Below are 14,616 nucleotides of genomic sequence, written 5' to 3'. Positions count from 1 at the left end.
GGAGGGCTCAGGTCAGTGCAGGGGATGCTCCAAGGCCCATGTGGGAGCCTGGGGTCAGCCTGGGGATGGTGGGGTCTGGCTGCAGGGACGTGCTCCAGCAGCAGGGCAGAGCTGCAGGCAGTGGGGACAGTCCCTTCTGCCTTGGCAAGTGTCACCAAGTCAGTGGCACTAACAGTATTTCTGTCCTACCCAGACTTGCCTTATGGGCTAAATCTTTAACCAGATCAAGGGTTTAACTTTATCAGTAGCTGGAAAAACGTGGCACCATTTCCCTGGGGCAAAGTATCTTGATCCCTGCAGAAATCCCAGGGGTGACTCCTTTTCTTGTGCCTCACTCAGCAGCTCCATGTTGTGTCTGCTCCTTTGGATTGAGAGCTCGTGGGACCCTCTGGAGCAGGGAGCTCATTCCCAACCTGGGCTCCCAGCTGGTCTCCCCTCCCAAAATCCTGATTCGCAGCAAGGAACTGGCACTTCCCCTCGCAGGGTGTACCTGGGCAAGGATTGCCCTCTTGGTGGGCAGTGCAGGAGCAGAGCCACCTCCAGAGCAGAGACTTCCATATCACTTCAGGAGAGACTCCCCCACTGCCTCCCTGCCAGTCCCATCAGCTCCTCAGCCCTGAAAAACCTCCTGCAACCCCTGCCCAGAGCAGGATGATTGATTATTGTTATTAAAGCCAGAGAACAGTTTCTGTGCACATCCAGGTGGTTCAGGAGCAATTAGTCACCCACCAGCGAAGGGGGGCCAGGCTGTCCCCCTGTCCCTGCCAGGGTGGGACCTCTCTGCTGCCCGAGCAAGGGTGTGAGTTGGCTCTTGGCACAGCCGGATGGAGCCCTATCTCCCTCTGTACTCTATCTGATGGGCAAGGGCAAGGCTTTGGCAGCGACACAGCCCCAGGGCAGGGCTCAATCCTGAGCTGATCCCTGCACCCCCAGGGCATCTAGTGGGGTGAGGAAGCAGGATGGCAACCCCCACAGCCCCATCCAGTGTGATGTGCCCTCAGCAGCTTGTGTGTTCACACGGAGTGGGTGCACTGAGGGGGCTGAGGGAGGGATGCTCACCCCTGGGGCGGCAGGGACCACCAGGAGCCCCAGCACAGTGGTCCCGTGGGGCTGTGCCAGACACATCTCCAGCCTGGGGCTCGCCTGGCAGTGCTGTGGCAGCAGGATGTGGGCAGCAGCCGTCTGTGGGCTGGAAAGGGGGAGAATAATGATGGTCCATCTCAGCAGAGGTAGCAGAGCATGAAAGCAATTTCACACTTTATTAGACAATTCAGGTGCCAGCTGCACCAGCCTGGAGCGAGCACTGCTGCTCACACCTCCACTGGTGGGGCTCAGCCCTCCCTCGGGCCACGCTGCTGCATGGCCAGAAGGGCCAGCAAGGGCTGCCAGGGGCTTGGGCTGCTCCCCATGGGCCACCATGCTCCTGCACACGGGTGGTGGGAGCCTGGGCACAGTGCAGCACGGGCTGGAGCCAGCTCAGCCTGGCAGTGTGAGTGAACTTGAGCTCTGTGCCTCCAAGCACAGCCCCACTCAGTCTGGCTGTGCCCTTCAGCCCAGGGCAGACACACTGCTCCTCACCTCCTTCCCTGCCCTCTGCAGCCCTGTTGCTCCCCTACTCCTCTTCTGCACCCCGTGGGGAGGAGATAATCTGGATTTGGGAGCCTGAGTTTGGGGTTTCCCTGGAAGCTGCTTTGCTCTTGCACCTCTCTGTCTCCTGGGTGCCCCAGCAGAGCCAACGGGCACATCGACACCTGGGCACGCAGCCATCCTCCTGCAACCCAGGTGTCTCCACATGGAGATGTACTTTGTGGGCCCCCATCCTGCCCACAGCCACTGCTGTGTGCCCAGGGACCAGCACACCCCACAAAGCAGGGGAAAGCAGAGTCTGACCTGCTACCATCCTGCCCTCCAGCATGTGGCTGGGCTGGCACCCTGCACCCAGGGGACACAGCCCAGGGGTGGACTCTATCCAAATGCCTGCACGTCCAGGATATGAATCAGCTTGGACAGGAGCGCAGCAGCCGCTCCTAGACACAAGACAGCCAGGCTGTGCCAGTGCCAAACCCCTTGCAGGCTGGCAGGCAGGTTGCAGGCAGCAGCGCCTGCCTGGCTCCGCTGCCACCTCACAGAGCAGCCCTGGGCATGGCAAAACCCTGGCATGGTATGTGCTTCCCTCCCCCCTGCATGGCTGTGCTGCCCTGGTGCCAGCGGCGCCTGGCAGGGCGATGCCCAACCTTGACCCGCTGTCCCGGCACACAGCCGTCCCAGCTGTCCCCCCGTGCCCCCAGCCACAGGCATGTTCCACCGGGCCAGCCAGAGCATTCCTCCTGGGAGAGCCTGTCCTTGACAGGCTATTTAAAGGCACACTCGTGCCCTTTATCCCCCTTCATGTTTAGGCTGGAAGAGCCCTATACCCTCTGGTGACTCCAAGAGGGCATTTCCAGCTCGAGGCAGCAGCAGTGCAATGAAGTTTGGGTGAAATCATGGGAGAAGGGAGGAGTATTGGCACCCACGTCCTGCAGTCAAGTGCCAGGCCATGGCCTGAGGTCAGCTCCCATGGAGAAGGTCCCATGATGGACCTCTGACAGGTAGAGCTGGGACTGAGAAGAGCCAGCAGGGGCCTAGGGCAGGTCCCAATATCCTGTATCCCTGTGCAGGGCTAAGAGCTCCATCTGACCCACACTGACACACAGGCAGCACTGGCAGTGGCTGGAGGGAGGGAAAGGGGAACTGTTGTTTCAGAGCACATGAAATCCAGAGTCCTGGTGAGTGATGGACAAAGCTCAACCAGTTTTATAAACTCAAGTCCTGCCCACCCCAGATCTCCTTCCTCAGGCAGCAGCAGCTTCTCAGCACTGTCACACTGTCACACTTAATCCTCTGAAGGGTCCTGGACACCTGAAGGCTGTGGAGCAGGACCTGCCAGAGCCACTGGCTCCTGCCATAGCCTGTGCTGGCACAGGGCTGATTGCATCTGCACCCCACTGAGCTGGCAGGAAGGTGAGTCTGGAGGGAAATCCGACCTGATGTGATTTGATTAGGAACGGAAAAATCCAGAGAAGCCATCAGCAGTGAGCTAGAGGTGTGAGCACGGTGGCTGGGCACACAGACACACAGCCCCTTGTGCAGGGGGATGCTCTCCCATCCCAAGGAGCCCACCAGCCTTTCCCGAGGCTGGGAGCATCCTAAGGCAACGTCCTCAGCTCCATCAGCGCTGTCTCCTCCCAGGTTTCATGTGGATGAGCATTTGCTCGGGGCAATCCATGGCACCCGGGCAGAGGTAGCTGCAGGTAACACCCTGCGGGTACCAAGGAGGGTGATCCCCACCGCAGCTCTGCCTCAAACCAAGCCCCCAGACCCACACGTGGGGGCACAGAACAGTGTCTGGGGACTGTCCCCACCTGCCTGGCACACGCCCCATCCCTCCCAATGCTTGGGAGAGGATATGCCACGGGATCGCCAGGGACCTGTGCGGGTCGCGGAGGGACGTGGCACGGCGGGACCCGAGGAACTGGGCACTGCGTGCTCAGCCCGCAGCCCCCACCAGTGCTCCCAGTCAGCGTCCAGTCCGCACTGGGAGCTGGTGCGGAGCTCCCTCTGGCGGCCACGCGGGGCGGAGCTGCCAGCCCAGGCTCCCAGCCCCAGGTGCTCGGGTACCCAGTTCCTCGGGTACCCAGTTGCCCAGGTGCCCAGTTGCCCAGGTGTCCAGATGCCCAAGTGCTCAGGTACTTATTTACCAAGATGCCCAGATGCTCAGGTGCCCAGTTGCCTAGTTGCCCAGCTACCCAATTTCCTAGGTGCCCAGTTGTTTAGGTGCTCAGGTGTCCAAATACTCAGGTTCCCAGTTGCCCAGGTGCTCAGGTACTTATTTACCAAGATGCCCAGTTGCCCAGGTGCTAAGTTGCTCAACACTTAGGTGCCCAGATGCTCAGATACCCAGCTGCCCAGGTGTTCAGGTGCTTAGTTGCTCCATGCCCACCTGAGGGCTCCTCTCCACCTCTGCCCCTTTGCCACTCTGTCCTGATCTGACCTGGGCCAAAGCTGCCTCATCACCCCCTGGGACACATTTGTCACTGACATGGATCTCAGCAAACCCTGGAAAACTGCAGCCACCTGGCCTCACTCCTTCCTCACATGGGACGTGACACCCTCACACCTCCCATCACGAAGAACCTCCCAAGTGCTATCCTCATGTCCTCTGGGCCATATTCTGCCTCCCACCGCCTTCCCAGCCTGGGGCTGCCTCCCTCCAGCATCTCCTGTGAGGAGTTCTCAGGTGCCCAGCAGACTGCTCCCATCTGAAGAAGCCTGTGCCCTTGCTGGCCACGCTCACACGGGCAAGCTCCAGCCCGTGGGGTCCTGCATGGGGATGGTCACCAGGTAGCTGGAGGGCACATAGCCCCTCTGGCCATTCACCTCCACCAGGCTCCACTCCGTGCTGCCCTTCTTGTCGTGTGGCTCCAGCACCACCACGGGCTGTCCTGCCTGCAGGCTCACCTCCTGCGGGCTCCTGGCTGCGAAGGAGAAACCAGCGACCACCTGGGGAAGGCAGGGAAGGAGGGAGGAAATCCTCGTGGATATGAGAGTCAAAGCAGGGAGGGCACACATGGCACGGAAGGAGGGAAGAAGCCCTTGCTGGACACGAAATTCAAAGGGAGGAAGATATACCTGGCAGGGAAAGAAGGAGGAAGCCCTTGCTGGACATGAGAATTAATGTAGGGAGGATACACATAGCAGGGCTAAGAGGGAAGTGCAGCAGTGCCATGGATGGAGAGACAATGGAGACCCCACTGGGCACAGTTCTCCTCTGTTCACTCTGGTCCCAGCAAGGAGGACATCAACCTCACAGGGCACTTGGCTGGGGACGTGACACTCACATGGCTGCACATGAATGATCATGTGTGTGCTGGAAAAGCAGCTCCACCTTCCCACCCAGGACTCAGTGTGGAAGTGGTGGGTTTACTAGGAATGGCCCTGGGGGTGTCCCCCACTCTCACCTGGAGTGTTGGGGTGAAGGAGGGCACCTGGGGCCTGGGAGCTTCAGGTGATGCATAGGAATGTCGCCGTCTCTCTGTGCCACTCTCCAGGGTTAGCAACTGCAGCCCAGGCTGTTGGCTTTGTACTGGGCAATAGGGACGGAGTTTTCCAGCAGGAACAAACCCTCGGGGACCTGGAGGACATGGACACACACACACAGGTCATGAGGTCCCACTGCCTGGCACATGTAGGACTGTTTGGAGGAGAGAGGAGTGCCAATTTGGCTGTTGCCTGGTGTGGCACAGCAGCTCTGCTCAAACCAGAGAGTTTCCAGCAGAAACACCCCCTGAAAAAAGCAATTCCATGTTTCTGTGTGCATGGGATTCCCCTATCCCAACCATGACACTTCAGGACTGCTCCCTTGAGGGATGAATTACAACCAGCCTCACACCTAAGGGCCATGGGTGAGCTGGCAGAGCTGAACTGGGTTTGGGCTGAGCAAAGCCTGGAACGGAGGACCCAGGAGGGCATAGCTCACTGGTTCATCCAAGATGAGGACGTGGCTCAGGTCTGGTTTTAGGGCAGGGAGAGGTTGCCCACAGTGCTCACGGTACCTCCAGCATCCACCAGCCATCTGCTCGTGTTCCCCTTGGTGTCCATGCTCTGCAGCAGAGCTACAATCTGTCCCCTCAGCAAGGTCAGGTCCAGGTCTTTGCTGCCACTGATGTTGCTTGTCACTTGGTAAAGTTTGTCTGGGCCGTGTTTGCTCACAAGGGACAGGACCTTCCGCTCCTCAGCAGGGTTCAGGGGCTGGTGGGGAGCAAGAGACACGGGAGTACTTGGTCAGACACGCAGGAGACTGACACCCTCCATGTACACTTGCTCTCCTTTCTGCAGGATCACATCCCAGGGCAAGGTTAGAGGAGACACTCACTGCTTTACCCCATGGTTGGGAGATGAGTGTCCAGAACCAGCAGAGCTGAGCTGTTTCACCTCTGGTTATTCTCCTCAAGCTGCTGTCAGAGGCTTAGGGGAAATGCTGTGGCTGTAGCAACCCCCTGGGCCACTTTCTGAGCCTCCCACCGAGGGGAAGTTCTGCACTGGGCAGCCACAGTCCTACCTCTTTATCTGGCCTGAGATATTAATTTTCCAGCCCCTACCTGTGCCACAGGGCTCGGCGTGACCGTCTCGAAGGTCTGACAGAAGGTTTGGAGCTGAGCACCTGACTGCTGCAAGGTGTCTTCCATCACCTTCCAGAAGCTGGGCAGAGGCATGTGGCCATGGGGCATCTGTGGAGACAGAGATCAGAGAGGGCTCTGGAGAGAGGAAGAGCTGTGGGTAGGGTCAGAAGAGAAGGAGCAAAGGGGTGAGACAGCAAGAGAATAGACCTGGCCACTAAAGGTGCACCTTGCACCTAGGATCAAAGCTGCTCCTCTCTGGCTTTAAGCCATGTTCCCTGGGCAGTGTTGTCATATGCTCTGCCCCAGGGCTCTCAACTGCCCTGACCCTCCACGTTTGCAAACAGCAGGCTCAAGACTACTGTGTAGTGAGTAGTTCTGGGAGACATCTCCCAGAGGGGATGAGTGTTGAGGGATGCTCATTCCTCAGGCCAGGAGCTGCCTTTCTCCTCCTTGCCTTACTGGCACAGAGCTCTCAGGAGCTCAGAGTTAACACTGATCTCTCAGGCAGCAGCACATCAATAAATTACAAGTGGTGTCCTCAAAGAGAAAGTTCTTGGCAGTGAAGAAGAGAAAATTTGGCTTTCCCAAGCCAAGGAGGAGAGATCACTTACAAAGGCTAGACAGGGAGCTGTGTGTCTGCAAAGGCAGCCTGGACTACAGCAAACCTCAGTGTCCTGATGTCTGAGACACGTCCCAAGCCTGAAGAAGGCAGGGCTGGCTCAGCTCATGTGCCTGTTTGGGCATACTCTCCAAGGTGTCATGCTCACCTGCTCTAGCTCCTTTTCTGCCTGCTGCAGGACCTGGGCAGCCAAATCCTGCTGCAGGGTGCTGAAGGAGCACAAGATCTGCCCCAGGAGCTGCACAGCCACCTGGTTGAACTGTGGGAGCTCAGCCACGAGCAGGTCGTTGATGGCCAGGTAGGTGTTCATGGCTGCCTCCTCATCATACGTCACACTGCCCATCTCGCTTTTCCGCTCCTGGATCTCCTCGTAGTCCAGCAGCTTGTCCAGGCGCTGCTTGACCAGCTGCTGTGGCCCCTCCAGCAGGTCTGAGAGGCTGCAGAGGGGCTGCCAGACCAGCCTGTCCAGCCGTCGCTTCTGTGGGGTGAGAGAAGCCAAATCCCCACGTGAGCCACCCAGAAGGATCTGCTGTCTGCATGGGGCACTCTCTTAGGCAGGGGGAAAGGCTCAGGGACCTGTTGAGGGGCTTGTGTGGAGTGGGGAGCATCTGAGACATCTTTCCCCAAAGGCACATGGGATGCCAACCAAAGCAAACCCTTGGCAGAGAGCAGTCATACCTGCCACGAGCCCAAACTTGTGCTCCAAACAAATGACCAGGTAGGACCCTTTCATGGCCTAGACCCTCCTCACCTGGGCCTCCACCCACACCCCTGGCACAGCCCATTTAAGGATCCTCTTTGCCTGCCTGAGTGTTGTTGTGGGTGTGCTGTCTCCTTGGACCTCTGCTGCAGGTAGTTCTTCTCCTAGATGCATCCACCAGATATACACTGCAGCTTGTCTCCAGCCCTGGGTGAGCTCTGGAGCTGTGTTGTAGTCATGTCTCTACCCCTGACCCCCCCCTTATTTCCTGGATGGATCCTTGACCTGGTTCCTCACTTTGTGTGTCTGGGACTGCTGATGGATCCTGTTACTTGCTCCTGGCTCTGCCAGGAGTTGAGGCTCCAGGGGACTGTGAGGGCACTATCTGCTCTGGGGCTCCCCTCAGCTCTGGGGGAGCATCCAGCCCTCCCTTGCCCTCCAGAAGGTGGGGGAGCAATGCAGGAGCTCTGCAGGGAAGGAGCACTCACAAACTCTGGGTAGACTGTGCACTGGAGGTACTCTGCGAAGCGGCGATAGTGCTGGGCAGGTCCCTCGTCCATCTGCAAGTCACACTGGTGTGGGGTGGGCAACAGGAGAGCCTGAAAGGGAGGAAGCATCACACCTGACCTGCAGGAGCTGCCTCAGACTAGCTAACCCAAGGCGTCTTTCAATCTCCTTTACCTCCTTTCCAATCCTATGTGGGGAGCCCTTCTCAATACTTTCATTTCGTTTTCTCTCCAGCCCATGAATTGCAGCTTTCTGAGCCCTCTGCCATTTCCTGAGGCTTTCCTGATAATGCTGTGTCTAGGGATTGCCTGTTTTGCCATTGTTCATGCTTTCATTTCCTTCAGATGCCCCAAGGGATTTCCATGAGAAAATCACAGCAGCTGCTGACCCAGGTGATGTCAGAAGGGAATCTTGTTGTCAGGCCTGATCTGGGGACATTTCTGCCTTATACCTGTTATTAAAGCAATAATTCCCAGGCTGAACAGCACTTGACCTTTTCAGCCATCTCACACCTTGAAATAATATAAGTTTAAGGACAGATTACTCTCCAATGACACAGCTCAGTCAGCACTGTCAAAGCCTCGGTTTTGGTTTAAGCTCCCCTGGACCTGAGCTGCAAGTCCCTGAACATCCCTGACACCTATTGGTTTCCACAGGGCTTGAAAGCATCCTGCAATCCCAAGGAACAGGTCCTGGAGCCTGGGTGGGACCAACTCCTGCCAGTGGTCAAGGTTTTACCTCTAAGTGGCCCATGTAGGATGCCACGTTCTCCTTCAGTGTGGCCACGCTGGACACCATACACTGGAACTTCTCTTCCAGGTCATCATACTCCTTGTCCTCTGTCTGCAAGGCAAGAGGCAGCTTATCACCAGTGTGGGCAGGCCAGGTGGTGCCTTGGGCAGGGCTGATGACCATCACTGGGGGCTAACACAGCAGCCAGGCACTTGCCTGAAGCTCACAGGGCTGGGCACAGGCAGAGGAGAACCTGAGGGGCTTCAGGAATCTGGAAAGGGGCCCAGACATAGGTTGCTTGGGGTGCAGGCAGCAACAGGGCTTCTGGTGTGGCTGGGGAACACTGAGGTGTCTCTCCTTTTGCTGAGGTGCCCAGGGATCCTGTAGGTCCTTTGGAGGCCAAGATGCTCCCCTGTAATACTCTGAGGCAGGGAGCGAGGTGAGTCCCTGCATCCCTCCAACCTTGCTGGTCCTTGGGATGATGGAGGAGCAGAAGGCACCTTTAGACTGCTCAACAGTGGGACTGTGGTTCCTGTGGCAGCTGAGACCACTGAGTGTTAGGATCAGCCACCTCACCCTGGCTCTGCACTCCCTGACCAGCTGGAGAGCCACCTTGGGAGCAGTGGAAAGCCCCAGGAATGACTCAAGGAGAGGCAGCAGGTCCCTGGGAGCAGGCAGTGAGGTGATGGAGGAGTAGGGATGATGGAGGAGCAGGAGACATCCTTAGACTGCTCAAATATGGGTCTGTGGTTTGTGTTGGCAGTAGAGACCACTGAGTGTTAGGATAAGCCACCTCACCCTGGCTCTGCACTCCCTGACCAGCTGGAGAGACACCTTGGGAGCAGTGGAAAGCCCCAGGAATGAGCCAAGGAGGCACAGCAGGGTGAGGGCTGCCCACCTTGGCCACAATGCCAGCCTCATGCATCAGGAGTCTGCTCAGCCGTGTGGTCTTCTTGGCGATGGAGTGAGTGTTGAGGCGAGCGAGGCGATCGCGCAGAGACAGGTGCTCGGCCTTGGTGTACTTGGTTGCTGTCTCAGGGGAGGGGGCACAGGGTGGGAGGAAAGAAAAGATTCATAGCATGTTAAGGGGATGGGATGGAGCTTAGAGATCATCCAGCCCCAACTCCCTGCCCTGGGCAGGGACACCTCCCACCAAAACAGGTTGCTCAAGGTTTCAGCCAACCTGGCTGTGAACACTGCCAGGGTTGGGGCAGCCACAGCCTCCCTGGGCAACCTGTGCCAGTGTCTCACCTATTTTCTCACATCCAACCTAAACTCCCCCTCCTTCAATTTGAACCCATTTCCCCTTGTCCTATCACTGCAGTTCCTAGCAGAGTCCCTCTCTGAACAGAAGAGACTTCATAGCAGCATCCTCAGCAGCCTGAGCAGGCAACAGGTTTGAGCAGCACAGAGGCTGGGGCTGATCAACAGGATAAGCACAACCCTCATCAGAGAAGAGCAGCCCTGGGGAATGTGCTAGGAAAACCAAAATGAAGAGCAAGGTCCCGTCTGTGGGGAGCCTGAGTCCTCCTAACCCAAGGGCAGGACTGTTCTTTCCCATTCCCCACTCCCAGGAATGTGGACTGACTGGTTTTGTGCTCAGCCCCCCCATGCCACCCTGCTCCTGCAGCATTCGGGATCTTGCCCAGAGTGGCACTTACAGGACCAGACCAGTGCCAGGAGCTGCCTGCACGAATCTGCGGCTCCACCAGGCAGGGTGAGTGGAGAGCAGGAGAGCTTTGAACTGGTTCAAGTGGGAATTAGTGCAACACCAAAGGGAGACAACTGGGGTTGGCTGGGGCTCCCCAGACTCCATTCCCCTGCCTGCACCAAGCCCTGACCACTCACCTACTTCCCTGCGCCGTTTGTACTCGTTGATGTTGGCATTGACCTGGGTCATGGCACGGACAGCTGCCTGCAGGGCTGAGTAGGCACTGGCACTGCTTGGGGTGTTCTCCAGGATCTTCCCCAGCAGCAGAGGATATTTGGTGACCCTCTGCACTGGCATCACCAGGAAGAAGCTGAGGTCTGATGCACCTGTGTGAGGTCTGATGGAGAGGGGAATGGCTCAAGGTTGGCACTGAGGGCTCCTTCCTGCCCTGCTGCTCTCCACAGCTTTTTTGAGAGTGTTTTGGGGACAGAGCAGCCCAGAAGTCTTGGGTGCTTTCTGCTGTGAACCCCTGGTCCCCTCCAGCTGTGGGGCCACCCCTTGGAGCTCTGGCAGGGGAACAGTCCCTGCCAGCCCTGAGGATAGTGCCAGCCCTGGAGAGGCACTCTGCCTCCTTGAGCAGAGATGTGCTTGCCTAGCTGTGAGACATGGGATCAGTGCTTGCTCTGGGAGCAGCAGGAAGGGACAGTGTGGGCAAAGTGCAGGCAGGACTCCCCTTCTGCCCACAGGCAAGGCATCTCTCACTTGAGAATCACAGAGAACAGCAAATCCCAGGGGCTCCTCCACTGCCACTCCTGCTTCTCCTGGCTTTGACAGTGTTCATGACCCCCTTAAAATTCAGGAGGGGTTTGCAGGTCCCCCAGGGCCAGCACATCTCTCTGGTCAAGCTGGGGAACTTATGTTAACCTTGGGCATAGCTTCTTGGGCTGGGGGGGAGGTAGCAGTTGTGAATGCCACCCATCCTGTATTTTGGGGTCCACCATAAAAGACCACCAACCTGTAGTGTCCCTTTGGCAAGTGGCCCCAAGAATCTAGGACAGATTGCCAGGGATTACACCAGAACATGGTATGACACCTAGTCTGGTGACCTTCATGCAGGCTGCTTGTCCAGAGAGGGGAAGGGCAAAGCCAGAGGATAAGACAGGGAGAGGGAGGTGGTGGTCTCGGCAGCAGGTACCTACACTGTGGCATTCAGGGTGTCCAAGATCTCCTCCTGCAGCCTGGGGTGCCTGCAGTAGCTCTCCACCAGCTGCAGGGCATGATCATAGCTGGCACAGTATGTCTTGTAGACAGCCTCCATCTCTTCCTTGAACTCCTGGAACAGGGTGCCTGGGGAAGGAGAGCGAAGCTGGAAAGGATAGTCCTTTCCCCAGAGAAAGGCCGAGGTTTCTCCCCAGCCTGATAGAAGGGTGAAGCCAGCAGAGCAGTGCCAGCCTGGCTGGGCCTGACACCACCCCATCGCTGTCTGCAGGCTGGGCAGGTCTGCCTTGCCCCGGGGGTGGCTCCCTGTGGACAGAGGTGTGCAGGCAGCAGCACCCCCAAAGCCAAGGGAGGTGCAGGAGGTGTGAGGGCAGGTGGGCTGAGGATGGCACACACACGTGCTCAGCTCTGGGCATGGGTCAGCTATTGGCACTGCACCACTTACTGATGCAGAGCAGCTGCTCCTGCCCCTGGGTGGTTGTGGCCTCAAGACCCTTCAGAAACCGTCTGGAGACATTGAGGATGTCGTCGGTGTTAGAGAAGAGTCCTTCCAAGTCAAGGTCAGGCAGCTGAAGGGAACAAAGACGTCCCAGACTAAGCCAAATTCATCAGAGATGGACTGTGTGTTTCAGAGGCTCTCACGCCCTCCTGAGCACTCATGTCCTTCCATCTGCCCTCTGTGACACCCGAGGAGCTGGAGCAATGCTCTGTTTCAGGAGGCTGTGGGAATGCTGAGACCTGTCTGTGCTCCCAAGTGGGGCAGTGAGGTCTTCTCATGTTACAGGTGCAGGGTTAAAGTTGTTGGATGGCTGTACTGAGTTAGACCCAGTGTCTACCCAACCCCAGACCGCGGCTGATCAGGGAAGGAGGAAGGTGAGCACATGGTGATTTGGGCATCTCACAGCTCTCAACAGATTCATCCTACAGCCTACACCACCCCAGCCCCTGGGGAGGAGGATGTTGCCCATGTCACCTGCTTTTTCTGGAGGTGTGCCCGGATGTCTGACACGCAGAGCTGGATGTTGTGGACGTAGCTGGCCTCGGTGGTGATGAGCTCCTCCACGGCCATCCGCTGGCTCAGCTCCATCCTGTCACAGGGCACCACCTCCTCATAGATAGCCTCTTCAGCCTCCTCTGCACCCTCAGCATCGGGCTCTGCCCCATCAGCACTCGCCATCTCAGCAGGACCCTCTGCAGGGTGTGGAAGAGAGTGAGGGACAGGCTGTGGCAAGGGCAGCCCTGGCACTGGTGCTCTGGTGCCCAACCCAGCTCTGCTGCTCCCTCCCATGTGTCAAGGGCACCCCACAGCATATCCCCAGGGACATTAAACCCATCTGCTTTTACAATCAAGGCACAGATGATACTCCAAACCCATAAAACCATAAAGTGCTGCAAGGCAGGAGCAGGCTGGCTGCAGCAGGCAGACACCCATGGGCAGCAGGCAGGGACCTGCCACACACACACACATGCCAAACTCCAGTCTGTGGTGCAAGGGTGCAGCCAAGGGGACCTTCAGGTGCAGGCAGGGGCCTAGCAGAACTCACCAAGCACTGGGACTGGGCAGGGGCTGATCCCTGAGGGCAGAGTGGGGTTTGCCATCTCCTTGCTGACAGGGCTAGTTGTTCCCTCCCTGCCTTGGCCGTCGGCACCACGTTCAAGGGTCCTGTTCAAAGTACAAAGAGTGTTTTTGTGGTGCTTGAACAAGATGTTTCTGTGACAGCAAGAGCTGATTTAAAAGCCACTGGGACGGGGGGAGGAGTGGGCAAAGCTGCAGATGCCTCTGCCAGAGGCACTGGCAGCCCCTGGTATGCCAATGCCTGTGCCCTGCCCGATGCAGCATGCTCCCCTCTCCACTCTGCCTGCAGGGAGCATGAAAAATCAGAGCTGATTCATGACGTTTCCTTCTCAGGAAACATGCTCTGCTCAAACTGATACTGAGCAGGATGGAGCAGCTCCCAGAGCATCACAGATAGTGCTTAGTTCCTGGCAGGAGGCCTTGAGAAAGAGAGAGACACAGCGCAGCCCACACCAGCACAGTGCACAGCTTGGCTCCAGGCTCCAGCCGGGGGGGAGGAATGCTGCCAGGCCACCCGTCTGCCTGTGGAGGCTGTGAAGGAGGTGAAGAGCCAAGGCAAGGCAGAGGTGGCTTGGCAGGATAAAAGCCAGATTGCACAAGCAGCAGTACACAGGGAGGGTGACTCTGTCTCTGGCCTCTGCTGCCTGCCCAGCCAGTGCCAACCTCCGAGCCAGACTGTCAGCCAGACTGCAGCACATCAAGTGCCCACTTTGGAGCCTCAGGCACCTGCAGTGGGAGCAGGGAGAGGGATGGCAGGACAGCTCACTGTTCCCACTGGATCCAGCTAACAAGTGGCAATGCAGCTGTGAGCAGTGGGCACTCCCCTCCTGGCACACACCCACTGCTGTGCTGGAGGAGACCTGGGCTTGGCACAGCAAGCAAATACAAGGGAGAAGGTATGGGACCTTCACCTGCTTGGCAGGGGCACATCACCCTGCCAGCTGTCATCTCTGCCCTCTGTGCTTTGGCTGCCTCCTGTGCCTGTGCCATGGCATTGGCAGCTATGGGACATGGGAAGTAAAAGACACTTTTCAGTACCCCTTTGAGTGCTTCTGAGGTACCCAGGCAGAAAGACTCCCATCAAGGACTGTTGGACAATCTTAGTGTCCTTTGCCTGGCCATGACAGCAAGACCCTTGCTCAGAGGAATGGCTGCAGTGGATGCAGGTGAAAAGTCCTGGCCTGAGACAGCCTCTGAGCCCTGGAGGGATGTCCTGCAGCTTGGGGCATGGTGGCATTGGGGTATCACTGCTCCTTGCACCAATATCCTCAGGGCACATAGCTGCTTTGGGGAGCTTTCTCCAAGCTGGGGAAACCTCACACCCTGCTCTCACCCCCCTGGACTGAGACATCAGAGGAAGAAGGGAACTGTGCAAAACTAAAACGCAGCATCTCTGGGAAGCGTTGGAGAAGGCAGAAGAGCGCAGGAGCGAGTTTCGTCTCCCTAGCCCCTCCT

At 57.7% G+C, this 14,616-nt stretch overlaps 1 protein-coding gene across 1 annotated transcript; it reads right to left on the bottom strand.

The window, feature by feature from the left end:
- Positions 1 to 4,329: 4,329 nt before the first annotated feature.
- ARHGEF37 (Rho guanine nucleotide exchange factor (GEF) 37) lies at positions 4,330 to 12,762 on the bottom strand. Its single transcript, XM_009076895.1, has 12 exons — positions 12,559 to 12,762; positions 12,031 to 12,154; positions 11,567 to 11,714; positions 10,565 to 10,764; positions 9,615 to 9,745; positions 8,723 to 8,827; positions 7,966 to 8,076; positions 6,926 to 7,255; positions 6,138 to 6,266; positions 5,592 to 5,787; positions 4,998 to 5,170; positions 4,330 to 4,539 (listed from the first exon to the last, which is right to left on the bottom strand). Exons 1-12 carry the CDS (start codon positions 12,760 to 12,762, stop codon positions 4,330 to 4,332), a joined length of 2,061 nt encoding a protein of 686 aa, XP_009075143.1.
- Between the last annotated feature and the right edge of the window lie 1,854 nt (positions 12,763 to 14,616).

This window comes from Acanthisitta chloris, unplaced genomic scaffold (assembly GCF_000695815.1).
Source record: "Acanthisitta chloris isolate BGI_N310 unplaced genomic scaffold, ASM69581v1 scaffold2476, whole genome shotgun sequence".
In the NCBI taxonomy this organism is placed as follows: Eukaryota; Metazoa; Chordata; class Aves; order Passeriformes; family Acanthisittidae; genus Acanthisitta; species Acanthisitta chloris.
The sequence above is the reverse complement of the archived record's forward strand: the minus strand, read 5'-3'. Positions and strand labels throughout refer to the sequence as shown.

Bases quoted from the DNA above. Each gene is read 5' to 3' on its own strand.
- ARHGEF37 (XM_009076895.1), bottom strand. From the start codon at position 12,762: ATGGCGAGTGCTGATGGGGCAGAGCCCGATGCTGAGGGTGCAGAGGAG. The intron at 12,155-12,558 runs GTGACATGGGCA...TGTTCCCTTCAG, and splicing joins CACACCTCCAGAAAAAGCAG to CTGCCTGACCTTGACTTGGA. The intron at 4,540-4,997 runs GTGAGAGTGGGG...TGCCTTCCCCAG, and splicing joins CCTTCACCCCAACACTCCAG to GTGGTCGCTGGTTTCTCCTT.